The following is a 13475-nucleotide window of genomic DNA, read 5'->3' on the forward strand; positions in this document are numbered from 1 at the left end:
TCATTCAAGACTCTCCGGGATTTCTCTATTATCCACAACGAGGGTATGAATAATCCCTTCTTTCCGCTTCCCACTGCTGACGGCCTTTATGTAACAGTCGTGGCTCCCGACGCTGAAGTGCGTTTCAGTCCCGTCATCTACAAACTCGCCCTGGGAGGACAGAAGAAGGGATCAGTGCTCTGGGGATTTCTTTGTCGACAGCATGAACATCGCCTAAGAGCACTGGTGGCACAATGAAATAATACCGCAGCTGAATGGGAACTCGGCAAACTAAAGTCTAAAGCTTGTACTTGGAGGCATTTACATTTTGTTATGAATTCAAAGCTCCTTTTTATGATCTCTACGCTCCTTAAGAATCTTAAGTTGGGGGATGTACATGTAACTTGTCATTATGCATCTATAATACACTATGTCTTCAAAAATCAAATTGACGAGCCGGGCGTGGTGGCGCACGCTTGTAATCCCAGCGCTTGGGAGGCTGAGACAGGAGGATTGCGCAGGTTCGAAGCCAGCCTCATTAACTTTCTTTAACTTTCGAGCCAGCCTACTTAGTGAGGCTCTCAGCAACTTAGTAAGATCCTGTTTCCAAATAAAACACAAAATAGGTCTGGGAGTGTAGCCCGAGGTAGAAAGCCTCTGGGTTCCACCCCCCAGCACCACAAAGAAAAAAAAGAAAAGAAAATCGACGAACATGACAATAAGCTTTTCCCAGTTACTTCCAATATGCCCAGCAGTGTTTGTAAGCATCATGTCTCTGCTTCCTTCTGAGAACCCTGTTGGAAGCACCACTACGGTCTCCAATTTTTAGACCAGCACGTGGAGGGCGCGCGTGGTTGGTTAACTTGCTAAAGGCTCCAGTCCGTAAGGGATGCGGTGTTCTTAACCTCTCTCGACAGCTGGTTTCTTAGGTGGCTTACAATAAAACATAAACATAACATACAACTAGATACTCTACATCTCTTGAACACTTGCAATGTGACTAGTCTGAAAGGAGATATGCGGTGTGTGCATGTGTGTGCGTGTGCGTGTGTGTGTGTGTGTGTGTGTGTGTGTGTTACTGAGGATTAGACACAGGGCATTCTACCTCTGAGCTATACCCCCAGTCCTATTTTATTCTTTTTTATTTTTTTTTTATTTTTAAGCAGGGCCTAAGTAGCTGAGGCTGGCATGAACCTGGGATCTTCCTGTCTTGGCCTGCCAAGTACTGGGATTACAGGTGTGCGCCACTACACCCAGCTGAGATATGCTGGTTAAGGGTAAAATACACACTGGATTTGGAAGACAGCATGAACCAAAGACTAAAATAACTCGCTGATTGATAACTCCTTACGTTGATAACATGTTGAATAATATTTTCCATATACTGACTTAAATTAAGTATATCAGCTGGGCATGGTGGCGCACACTTGTCATCCCAGCATTCGGGAGGCTGAGACAGGAGGAGCGCGGTTCGCGGACAGCCTCAGCTACTTAGTGAGGCCCTCCGCAACTCAGTGAGACCCTGTTTCAAAATAAAGAATAAAAAATCGGGCTAGGGGCCTAGCTCGGCAATAGAATGCCCCTAGTTTCCATCCCCAGACTCACAAAAAAATTAAATATATCATTAGAATGAATTCATCTTTATAAATTTTAATGTGGCAACTAGAAAAGTTAAAAATTACATGTGAAGCCCACACCTGTGGCTCATCCTACCCTCCACTGAGCAGCAGAGTGCGAAGAGAGGAGCCGAGGACCACAGGGAAGGCAGAAACGGGGCGGTGAGGAAAGTGGGTTCTGCCAGGAAGCAAAGAAACTGCGGGGTTAACACTGGCTACGAGCTTCCTGCTGGCCCAAAAGGTCTCTCAGTTAACATCATCCAACCACTGAGAGCATCAGACAGCGGCTGCTCCCAGCTCGGAGAAGCAGCCGCCAAGGGCTCTCTGGGGAGGTGTGTGAACAGCAGCACAAGCAGGTCCTAGCACGTGTGTGCGCGTGTGTTACTGGAGATTAATCCAGGGCTGTTCTACCCCGCTGCTTCCCTGTCTTGGCCGAGCCCACCAACTTCCATCGGTCTTCTGGGGTTCATAAGAGTGTCCTTTCCTGTCTTTTTTTTTTTGGTGGTGGTACTGGGGGTGGAACCCAGGAGCTTTTCTACCTCTGGGCTATACCCCAGACCTATTTTATACTTTATTTGGAAACAGGGTCTCACTAAGTTGCTGGGAGCCTCACTAAGTAGCTGAGGCTGGCTTCGAACCTGCGCGATCCTCCTTTATCAGCCTCCCAAGTACTGGGATTACAAGCGTGCGACACTGTGCCTGGCTCCTGTCTACTTTTGTGATATCTGACACTGTGTGTGTCCCCTTTATTTTCAAAAGAAAAGTGCCGCTGCCTTGGTGCGTGGTGGAGCACCTCCCCATGCCCAGTGTGGTCCGTGGGCCGCAGACCCACAGCACTGGGGGAAATGTTGCCATCTGCTTCTGAGCAAGATCCTAGGTGACTATGCAGGCAAACTTGAGAAGCAGTGGAATAAAGCCTTGCTTCCCATGGATAATCATGGAGGATGCCAGCCTTTATGGGGAGTGGGGTTATATTTTTTGTGTGTGTGGAACTGGGGATGAAACCCAGAGGCCTTCTACACTCCCAGACCTATTTTTTATACTTTATTTGGAAACAGGGTCTCACTAAGTTGCTGAGAGCCTCACTAAGTAGCTGAGGCTGGCTTCGAACCCGTGCGATCCTCCTGTCTCAGCCTCCCAAGCGTGCACCACCATGCCCGGCTGGGAGCAGGGCTTTCTAATGCAGAGACCATTTAGGACGAGAGCCTGGGCCACATGCGGCGCTAGTCGGTGCCAGCGCAGGACAAGTTCATTTCTAGACTCTTGCTGTCCCAGGGACTGTCTGGGAAAGGTTTTCAGATTTTTATTGTAATCTCGTTTTCATTTTTACTGGGAGGACCCTGGTTAATGATGAAATATCTGGAATGAGGAAATACAGAAGCATTCCATGGACACACACACACACACACACACACACACACACACACACACCACCACCGAGGGAATCCAAAGGTCGACTTACTGCTGTCTCCATTTTTTTACCATTGCACCATACATCCATAGTGTCTTTTTCTGTGAAAACAACATAAAATTTAAAACTTATAACTCTACGACTTAAAGGTTAACTTTTATTAATTATTTTTTTACTTACTTATTTTTTATTATTATTATTATTGTGGTACTGGGGATGGAACCCAGGGGCATTCTACCTCCAAGCCCCACCCCCAGCCCTATTTTTTTATTCTTTATTTGGAAACAGGGTCTCACTGAGTTACAAAGGGCCTCACTAAGTAGCTGAGTCTTTCTCGAACCGCGATCCTCCTTTCTCAGCCTCCTGAATGCTGGGATTACAAGTGCGTGCCACCACGGCCGGCTAAAGGTTAACTTCTCATACTTATTATTTTAGGAAAACTTTGAAATATGCTGGGTTCCTAAAATTCCATTAATGTTCTAAAACTCAATACTTCCCCATGGCTTTGAAGCTCTACAATTTGAAAACTTTTGTTCATAGATGAAACTAAAGTAAAACAAAACAATCCTTTAAAGTCATGATTCTCATGCAATTTAATTAAGTTCTTTTTACACAAAGAAACGCTGAAGGATAATCTTCAAAGGAGGATGTGTTCAAGTGCGCGGGAGGGGCCCTCTGCACAGAGTGTCCTTTAATATCAGTGACCAGACAAGTAGTGACCAGGCCTCCCACACTGACACAATTAGCCATGGCACAAAGAAAACACACACGCACTCACACACACATGTGCACACGTGCAGTTTTGAGGCTCACACAGGACAGACAGTAGTCAGGTTTAGAAACTTGGTCTTCAGCTGGGCGTGCTGGCGCACGCTTGTCATCCCAGCATTTGGGAGGCTGAGACAGGAGGATCGCGGTTCTCAGCCAGCCTCAGCTACTTAGTGAGGCCCTCTGCAACTCAGTGAGACCCGGTTTCAAAATAAAGAATAAAAAATAGGGCTGGAGTGTAGCTCAGAGGTAGAATGCCCCTGGGTTCCATCCCCAGTGCTGAAAAAAAAAAAGAAAAAGAAAAAATCTTGGTCTTCATTTTCTTACTAGATAGAACAATAATCTACATTCTTCTTCTTTTTCTTTTTCCCCCTTTGGTATGAAGGATTGAACCCAGGGGCATTCTATCTCCGAGCTACACCCTACCCCTATTTTTATTTTTTATTTTGTTTCTTATTTTTTTGTGGTACTGGGGATGGAACTCAGGGGCATTGTACCTCCCAGCTTTTTGTGTGTGTGTGGTACTGGGGATGGAACCCAGGGGCCTTCTACTTCCGTGCTACATTCCCAGACCTATTTTATATTTTATTTGGAAATAGGGTCTCTTAAGCCAGCTGAGGCTGGCTTCAAACCTGCACAATCTTGTCTCAACCTCCCAAGCGTGCGCCACCAGGTCCGGCCAGCTTTTGTTTTTATTGTGGTTTTGGGGATGTAACCAGGGCCTTATGCATACTAGACAAGCCCTCTACCACTGAGCTATATCCCTAGCCCCAATATTGCTTTATAAAATAAACCTAAGTTATTATAAACCTAAGTTTATAATTTCTAAATATATCCTTATGAGGATAGTTGTTATTATCATATTTCTCCTTCTCCTCCTCCTCTTCCTCCTCCTCCTCCTTCTTCCTTTTTTCAGTACTGAAGATTAAACCCAGGGACAAGCCGGGCGTGGTGGCACACGCTTGTAATCCCGGCGCTTGCGAGGCTGAGACAGGAGGATCGCACGGGTTCGAAGCCAGCCTCAGCTACTTAGTGAGGCTCTCGGCAACTTAGTGAGACCCTGTTTCCAAATAAAATATAAAATAAATGGGTCTGGGAGTATAGCCCGGAGGTAGAAAGCCTCTGGGTTCCACCCCTAGTACCACTAAAAAACAAAACAAAACAAAACAAAAAAAACCCAGGGACATTCTACCTCCAAGCGACACCCCCAGCTCTATTTTATTTTGAAACAGGGTCCTTCTGATTGATGAGAGTCTCAGTACTTTCTGATCCTGTCTTTGAACTTGCAATCTATCTGTCTTAGCCTCCCAAGTACTGGGAATACAAGTATGCGCCACTACGCCCAGCTCTAAGATATATTCTGTCATTTTTGTTTTGTTTTTTGTGCATTTTTTTTCCAGTACTGGGGATGGGACCCAGGGGCCTTTTATCTCTGAATTACATCCCCAGCCCTATTTTTCTTATTTTGAAACAGGGTCTCACTGAGTTGCACAGGGCCTCAAGTAGCTGAGGCTGTCTCCGAGCCACAATCCTCCTGTCTCAGCCTCCCAAATGCTGGGATTAAAAGCGTGCGCCACCACGCCCAGCTCGCTAAGATATCTTCTACACAGGACAGTGGGTTACGTAAATACCCATCACACAGGACACATCAGAAACACACCTGTATTTATATGCCCTCTCCTTTTCAAAAGGAGACTCCTACAGGAGTCTACGAAGTTAGAGCGACTAATTCAACAGGCATCATAAGAAGCTGGGAAAGTCTGTAGAAGCACAACTCACCCAGAACAACTCTGAGGTCCTCGCCGTCCAGCTGCAGGACCCACGTGTTGGTGGTTTTGGATCGATTCTCCATGTATTTCTTGAGGCTTTTCCCATTAATTTCCAGAGTGTACTCATAGGCGAAGCCACTGACGGCATCTATATTGATGGTTGCCTTTGTGTTTGCAGCGCCAACACAGAAGGTCTCTTTGCCTACTAACTTGAACATCCATTCTCTTCTTATCTCTTCCTGTGTAACAGAATAGAAAAGCTTTAGCCGGGCCTGGTGGCACACACTTGTCATCCCAGCATTCGGGAGGCTGAGACAGGAGGATCGCGATTTGGAGACAGCCTCGGCTACTTAGGCCCTTTGCAATTCAGTGAGACCCTGTGTCAAAATAAAAAATTAAAAAAAAAAATAGAGCTGGGGGTGTAGGTAGAATCCCCCTGGATTACATCCCCAGTACTGCAAAAAAGAAACTATTTAAATATACAAATGGCAGAAAAATTAATAATATTTGTTTTTAGAAATAATTTCAAAGTTTTGCTGGGTGTGGTGGCACATGCTTGGAATTCCCCACGCTTGGGAGGCGGAGACAGGAGGATCACGTATTTTCAAAGCCAGTGGCCTGGCTTAAGAGACCCTGTTTCCAAATAAAAAAAGTATAAAAATAGGTCTGGGAGTTAGAAGGGCTTCCAGGAACCCCAGTACCACCACCCAAAAAATAATAATAATAATTTCAAAGTTTCAAAGTATACAAATGGCAATGCTGTGTGTGTGTGTGTGTGTGTGTGTGTGTGTGTGTGTGTGTGTGTATATATATATTTCCCCCCCCCAGAAATGAGGATGGAACCCAGGGACATTCTACCTCCAAGCTATACCCCTACCCTATTTTTAATTCTTTATTTTCAAACAGGGTCTCACTAAGTTGCAGAGGGCCTCACTAAGTAGCTGAGGCTGGCTGTGAACCCGCGATCCTCCTGTCTCAGCCTCCCCAGTACTGGGATGACAAGTGTGCGCCACCATGCCCAACTTAGATATAATTTTATTAACTCATAATGCCACGGTTTCAGAAAATACTGCATCTGAAGTTTAGGTATTAGATGTTATATTCAGTGGATTCTCTAACTATTACTTGTTTGCTTTGTACACAAAAGCACATAGTCCCAAACCATAAAGATAACCACCGTAAAAAAAAAAGCCCTGACTTCATTCATATCTGAAGAAACTACATTGATCACAGCAGGCTTCTCGGTGAGGACACCTTACCAGGCAACGTTTCCCCCTACCTTCCCATCTACGTAGACTACTCGCTTGCCGGACGTGGTCCCATGTTCAAATTCAATCTTGTGGATTCCATCGCTTAGAGCAACGTCCCAGACGGCTACGAGATCGGTCATCTTCTCCAGGCTGTAAGGAGGGCTATAGGAATAAAACAAAGCCATTATAATGGGTCCCACACAGGAGGAGAATAACCAGCTAATCATCCCAAGGTAAAAATATCAAATATTAAAACCCTTTAAGTTGTCAAGTATTAAAGTGCTATTTCCTATGAACTCCTACTCACAGGACATGTAACTATTTTCTCCCTCTCATTCACTCTTTGCTTAAGAGGTGACTACTATGTATGGGTATATAGTCCGATAATTCCAAACAAAGTCACCTTAATACTAATAGGATTAAGAATCTAGCAGTCTATCCAGCATAGCATTCTAGGCGATAGTTTAGCACATGCTAAGCTCAGAAAAAAGTGTTCCTTCCCAGTTGACCAAGCACTCTATTTCATTGTTGTTGTTTCTTTTCTCTTATAGAATTCCCCAAACTTTTCCTACTTAAACTAAATGACTAGGGATTCAGCTTAACAAAAAGGATTCTCATTTATTATGCTAAAATTGAGGGGGAAAAATAGTCATGGAGCCAGGCATGGCGGCGCATGTTTGTAATCCCAGCATTCGGGAGGCTGAGACAGGAGGGTCGCAGGTTCACAGCCAGCCTCAGCTATTTAGTGAGGGCCTTTGCAACTCAGTGAGACCCTGTTTCAAAATAAAGAATACATGCCGGGCGTGGTGGCGCACGCCCCAGCGCTTGGGAGGCAGAGACAGGAGGATCGCGCAGGTTCGAAGCCAGCCGCACGAGCTGGCTTAGGAGACTCTGTTTCCAAATAAAAATGTAAAAATAGGTCTGGGAGTGTAGCCCGGAGGTAGAAGGGCTTCCAGGAACCCCAGTATCACCAAAAAAAAAAAAAAAAGAATACAAAAGAAATAGGGCTGGGGGTGTAGCTTGGAGGTAGAATGCCCCTGGGTACCATCCTCAGTATCTAAAAAAAAAAAAAAAAAGTCATGGAAGAAATAGCCTATAACAGCAATAAAAATAACATAAAACTGTTATGAAGACAGTCATTCCTGGCATTAGTATAGAGAATTTTAGAAATAAAGAATTCTGGTTTTGCCAAAACTTCTGGCACAATTAAAACACGTATTTTACATTGATATCTTGAATATATAATATTGAATGTGTCCTGTGTAAATGACACCAATATAATAATGTATAATTACTATTTTAACATTAAAAGGGATCATTAGCTAATCAAGACCACACCTACCAGCTGCTGTGACGCGCTTACTGTGCGCCAGTCCTGTCCTGTCCTTTTCTAACTCCCCTTTGAAATGGGGGCGGCTAGCACCCCCACTTCACAGTATGCTGAGCCCCAGAGAGGCTAGGGGTTTGCCTAAGGTCACGATGACATTAAATGGCAGAGACAGGCTTCTTTGTTGTTTTTTTGGAAAGAGTCTTGCTAGGCTGCCCAGGCTAATCTTGAATTCCTGAGCTCAAGCGATCTGCCCAACTGTGGTCCAAGTAGCCGGGGTGACAGGTACTTGCCGCTATGCCTGGCTTAAAGGGCAGGGAAGACTTAAACCTGGGATGCTGGCTCCAGATTCTGTTCTGTCTACATCTTTCTCATTGTTCATTTTAACCTCTTTCTTTCTATGCTCTAAATCAGGGCTGTTAAGTGGACTTGGTAGCATTTGGAAGTGGTTGCCAAGAACTCTGTGCTGAGAGGGGCCAGGAGCCCTCCCCCAGGTCTCTGTGCAGTCGGCACCCTTGATCTAAATTAGAAAACAAAACGTGTAGCAAAATTCTGTAACAAGACATGCGTCCTTCACAGAGTAGCTTGGATCCAGAACTCTTCTGAGATCCTAACAGTCTGGAGACTTCCAATGCTAGTTGTATCGCAAGGCAAGACGGTTACCTTTCGTCATCTTCAAAGATAGGACTGTCATCTCCAGACGCCATGGGCAAAACAGTCTTTAGTCCAATTAGCAGGCAGGAAGGGAAAAAAAGCAGAATTGCAGCAAAGGAAGATTGAGAGCGACACAGAGGACATCTACAAAGGGCTTTTCTAACCATGCCACCCATTGCTTAAATTGCATGCAGTTTCAGATGAAACAGCTTTTACACACAACAGAATTGCAATCTTCAATTTTCAGAGAAAGAAGTTCAATCATGCAAGTCAGCCAATCATCTTTTCCCCTGTTAGGGACTTCTCGTTTCTTAAAAGTATAAACTTAAAGCTAGAGAATAAGCCCTATTTTCTTTCAAGTATTATAATAGCACATCAGGGCCGCAAGAGCCCTGAGACTCCCTGGGTCCCTTGCTTCTCAACTGGAAGCCCAACAAGTCCCAAGGGTTTGGAGCAGGTCATAAGGGAATACAAAAAACTCCAAGATAAACAGGATGCGTCTTCTGGAAGCATCAGTGTGACAGGGTGGTAACCAATTTAAAATACAATCAGTATAGTACTTTTTGGAAGGGTAAAATATAATTCAAAACATTTTTTTTCCCTGCCCAGAGAAATGATAAGTTTTCAGGATGCAGCCAGTGGTATGCCGGTTTGCTAAGAGTGATCTTAAGTTACCACTCACTTAAGCCCATTTACTAGTGCCGGATATGAACCCACCAAAGTCACGTGACCCGCTCAGGCCATAAGCAGAAACCTAAAGCAGCACCGGAGCCCAGTAACGCGCAGTGAGCTGAATGGTAACTGGGCTGCGGGGCTAATTAGCTTTTACTAAAATCAGAAGCACACGTGCACACACACGCACAGGAAACCCTCCACATTCGAAGGTTTGGGATTAACGGCTGCACCTCTGCCAAGCTATCCCATGTTCAGTGATAGCTTTTGCTCCCAAGATCGACACTGATTTTAACCCTCTCTTTTAGTCTTTTCCCCATAGATGCCCAAGGGCACATTCTCCTTGCAAAAAATGGCAGACTGCCAACCGTCTCTGCTGGAACGACGGCCAGATCCGCAAATGGTGGTGAAGATGTTAGAGAAGAGATTGACAGCCACTAAAAATATCCAGTAGGCAACTGGGAAAGGAAGCCTAAGAATTTAGAATGAAAACTAGGTAAAGATTCACACTGAAGATGAATCCTTCTTTTATTTATTCATTTACTTATTTATTTATTAGCGGTACTGGGGATGGAACCAGGGGCATTCTACCTCCGAGCTACACCCCCAGCCCTATTTTTTTATTCTCTATTTGAAACAGGGTCTCACTGAGTTGCAAAGGACCTCGCTAAGTAGCGGAGGCTGGCTACTTTCGTTTATGTATTTATCCATATAAATTTTGGAATTTTCCTAGAACTTTCATTTTTATTTTTTGAGGTGCCAGAAATTGAACCCAGGGCCTCACAGATACTTTTTCTTTAGCTCCGAGAAGCTTGTGGATATCTTTTATGAATCTGGAGGGTATCCTGCAACTAAAAAAACATAAAGAATACATAGAGTAGAATAAGCCAAACAACATTAATATAAACCTTGGTAAAACTTCTTTTGTAAGTCAGAAAAGATTTAGGAATATCATTAAAATCTAGTTTTACAACTTTTAGATGGTCTAGAAAGTTCAGTAACACAACATTCACACCTGAAAAAAAAAACCTGCCCTGTTTTTTATTATAAGAAACTTCAAAGATTACCAAGTCGTAGTAAGATAAAACACAGAACCATATTTAATGTAGATGCTTTTTCACATAGAAGTATAAAACGCAATGGAACAAATGGGAAAGGAAGTTAGAAACCAGGAACACAGGTATACTTTTACATTTTTCTAAGATTTTTCATTTACATTTACATTTTCCGACGTTTTCATTTACATTCCACATTCATTGACTACCTAAACAGTAGCCATTTTCATTCTCAAATAACTCATAATGTATATCAGAGGACAACCATATTCAGTGGTCAGAGTCAATGCTGAAGCAATTATCTGGCAAATTTGAAACCATATAATTCTATGCATAACTGTATATAATGAAATTATACGTAATTCCCCTTATATGCAATTCCCCTTATATGAAATTGATGTTTCTCTTGCGTATGTGTGTTGGGAGAGGTACTGGGGATTGAATCCAGGGATGTTCTACTTCTTTTTTTGTTTGTTTTTTTTGGTGGTACTGGGGTTCCTGGAAGCCCTTCTACCTCCGGGCTACACTCCCAGACCTATTTTTACATTTTATATTTGGAAACAGGGTCTCCTAAGCCAGCGCGCGCGGCTGGCTTCGAACCTGCGCGATCCTCCTGTCTCTGCCTCCCAAGCGCGGGGATTACAAGCGCGCCACCACGCCCGGCCGGGATGTTCTACTTCTATGCTATACCTTTTATTTTTTATTTTGAACTTCTCAGAATTGCTGAGGCTGGCTTTGAATCTGCGATTCTCCTCTCTCAACCTCCCAAGTACTGAGATTACAGGTATACATCACCATCGCCAATTTTGATGTTCTTTTCAAACACAAATTCACGAAATCAATATAAAATTATATTGCTCTGTGCTTACTTTTCTGTATATCTAATTAGGAAAAAGCCTAGTTTAATGCCAGTTAGTAGTATTTCAATTGGGAGGGGGGTGCTTGTTATTTATTAGTTTAAACCAAAGACCTAAAAACCTTTAAAAAAGTAACAATAATTATAAAACATATTAATGATTATTTCTGGGAATCCTAACCGCAAATTTGGTTTATAAAAGGCTGCAATGCTTCAAGTTTTGTACCATTTTCAAAAATAAGAGATTAATTGAAAAAAAGTTCCTTTTCTGCAAAGATTAAAAACAAGCTCTATAAGAGCTATAACCAGTACCCATGAGAGTCATATGATTTTTCAGCACTGGAAAACAAAAACGATGTGATCATCTTGTCTAGCTTCCTTTTGCCAGTAAGGAAAATCAAGGTAACAAGACGCCCTCTAAACACTACCCCCGCTGCTGATCCTGGGCTTTATTAACTATCAAACTCTGTAAGGAAACTATGGAGGCCCCAATAGTGCCCTGAGGGTAAAAGAAATTTCCACATGATTTTATTTTATTTTATTTTATTTATTTTTGGTAGTACTGGGGTTCTTAGAAGCCCTTCTACCTCCGGACTACACTCCCAGACCTATTTTATTTTTGGAAATAGGGTCTCTTAAGCCAGCACGGCTGACTTTGAACCTGCGCAATCCTCCTGTCTCCACCTCCCCAGCGCGGGGATGACAAGCGTGCGCCACCATGCCTGGCTGATTTTATCTTAAAAGAGTGATTCCAGCCCCATGTGTTGGTATACACCTGTAATCCCAGTACTTTTGATGAAGCTAAGATAGGAGGTTCGCAGGTTTAAGGCCAGCCTGGGAAACTTAAAAACCTGTCTCAAAATAAAAAGGGCCAGGCGTGGTGGTGCACATTTGTAATCCCAGTATTTGGGAGCCTGAGACAGGAGGATCACGGTTCGAGGACAGCCTTAGCTACTTAGTGAGGCCCACTGCAACTCAGTGAGACCCTGTTTCAAAATAAGGAATAAAAAATAGGGCTGGGGATGTAGCTCGGAGCTAGAATGCCCTTGAGTTCCATCCCCAGTACCAAAAAAATAAAATAAAGCAGGAATAGGGGGTGTAGCTCACAGGTATCTGCTGGCTCAGAAAAAGAATTACACACTCTAAGTTTTTCTCTGTGTGTGTTGGTATCTGGGATTGAACTGAACCCAGGGCCTTGTGCACAGGGGCCTACCACTGAACTATATTTCCAGCCCTTTTTAAATTTTATTTTGAGATAGGGTCTAGATAAGTTGCCCAGGCTAGCCTCAAACGTGCAATCATCCTGCTTCTGCTTTCAGAGTAGCTGGGCATACAAGTGAGGGCCATGGTGTGGACCATGTTAAGTACAGTTTACCAAAACTTAAAGACAGTGTAAAACAACTGAATTGCACATTTTTAATGGGCAATTGTATGTGAATTACATCTCAATGAAGTTGTATTTTTTTTAAAGGAACTAGCTGTTCAGCTGCTAATATTTCTTACAATATGATTACACCTTAACCAAGACATGATCATAATGGCTGTAATCATTTGAATAATCAGAAATAACAGCTACACATAGGTCTCTAAGTCACGAGCCAATTTAATAAGCACACGTCAAATTCTAATCTCATCCAGGATACCAGTAGTTATTGGGCATAAACGTGCCACGCACTGCATGGGCAATTACGCTTAGAGTAGGCAAGCATGGTGAGACCAAAGAATGAGCACCACAGCGAGGGGAAGATGTTTGTAAAGAGAACCACTGCGGACAGAAGGGGCCCACTGCGGCAGGGTCCTGGGAGAAGGAAATTAACCCGCCATTTTTTCCTCTTTTTTTTTTTTTTGCGGTACTGGGGATAGAACCCAGGGGCATTCTACCTCATACCCCAGCCCTATTTTTTTATTCTTTATTTTGAAACAGGGTCTCACTAAGTTGTAGAAAGCCTCACTAAGTAGCTGAGGCTGGCCGCAAACCGTGATCCTCTTGTGTCAGCCTCCCAAGTACTGAGATTACAAGCGTGCGCCACCACGCCCCTCTCGGGCCAGACTTAAACATTAAAATTTTTCCATTATTCCCTGAACCCTGTCTGATTTTTACCTTAACTTAGATTTAAA

The 13475-nt window shown here is 43.5% G+C and overlaps 1 protein-coding gene across 2 annotated transcripts; it reads right to left on the reverse strand.

Moving 5' to 3' along the window:
• FAIM (Fas apoptotic inhibitory molecule) lies at positions 1 to 8827 on the reverse strand (the record flags this gene model as incomplete). Of its 2 annotated transcripts, none has more annotated exons than XM_080696409.1 (5): positions 1 to 150; positions 3058 to 3107; positions 5554 to 5782; positions 6823 to 6943; positions 8784 to 8827. In XM_080696409.1, 5 exons carry the CDS (start codon positions 8825 to 8827, stop codon positions 1 to 3), a joined length of 594 nt encoding a protein of 197 aa, XP_080552535.1. The 2 variants fall into 2 exon arrangements, with proteins under 2 accessions (XP_080552535.1, XP_080552534.1); XM_080696408.1 differs by having other exon boundaries at positions 6823 to 6955.
• Between the last annotated feature and the right edge of the window lie 4648 nt (positions 8828 to 13475).

Source organism: Muscardinus avellanarius (assembly GCF_963383645.1).
Source record: "Muscardinus avellanarius genome assembly, chromosome: 5".
Classification (NCBI taxonomy): Eukaryota; Metazoa; Chordata; class Mammalia; order Rodentia; family Gliridae; genus Muscardinus; species Muscardinus avellanarius.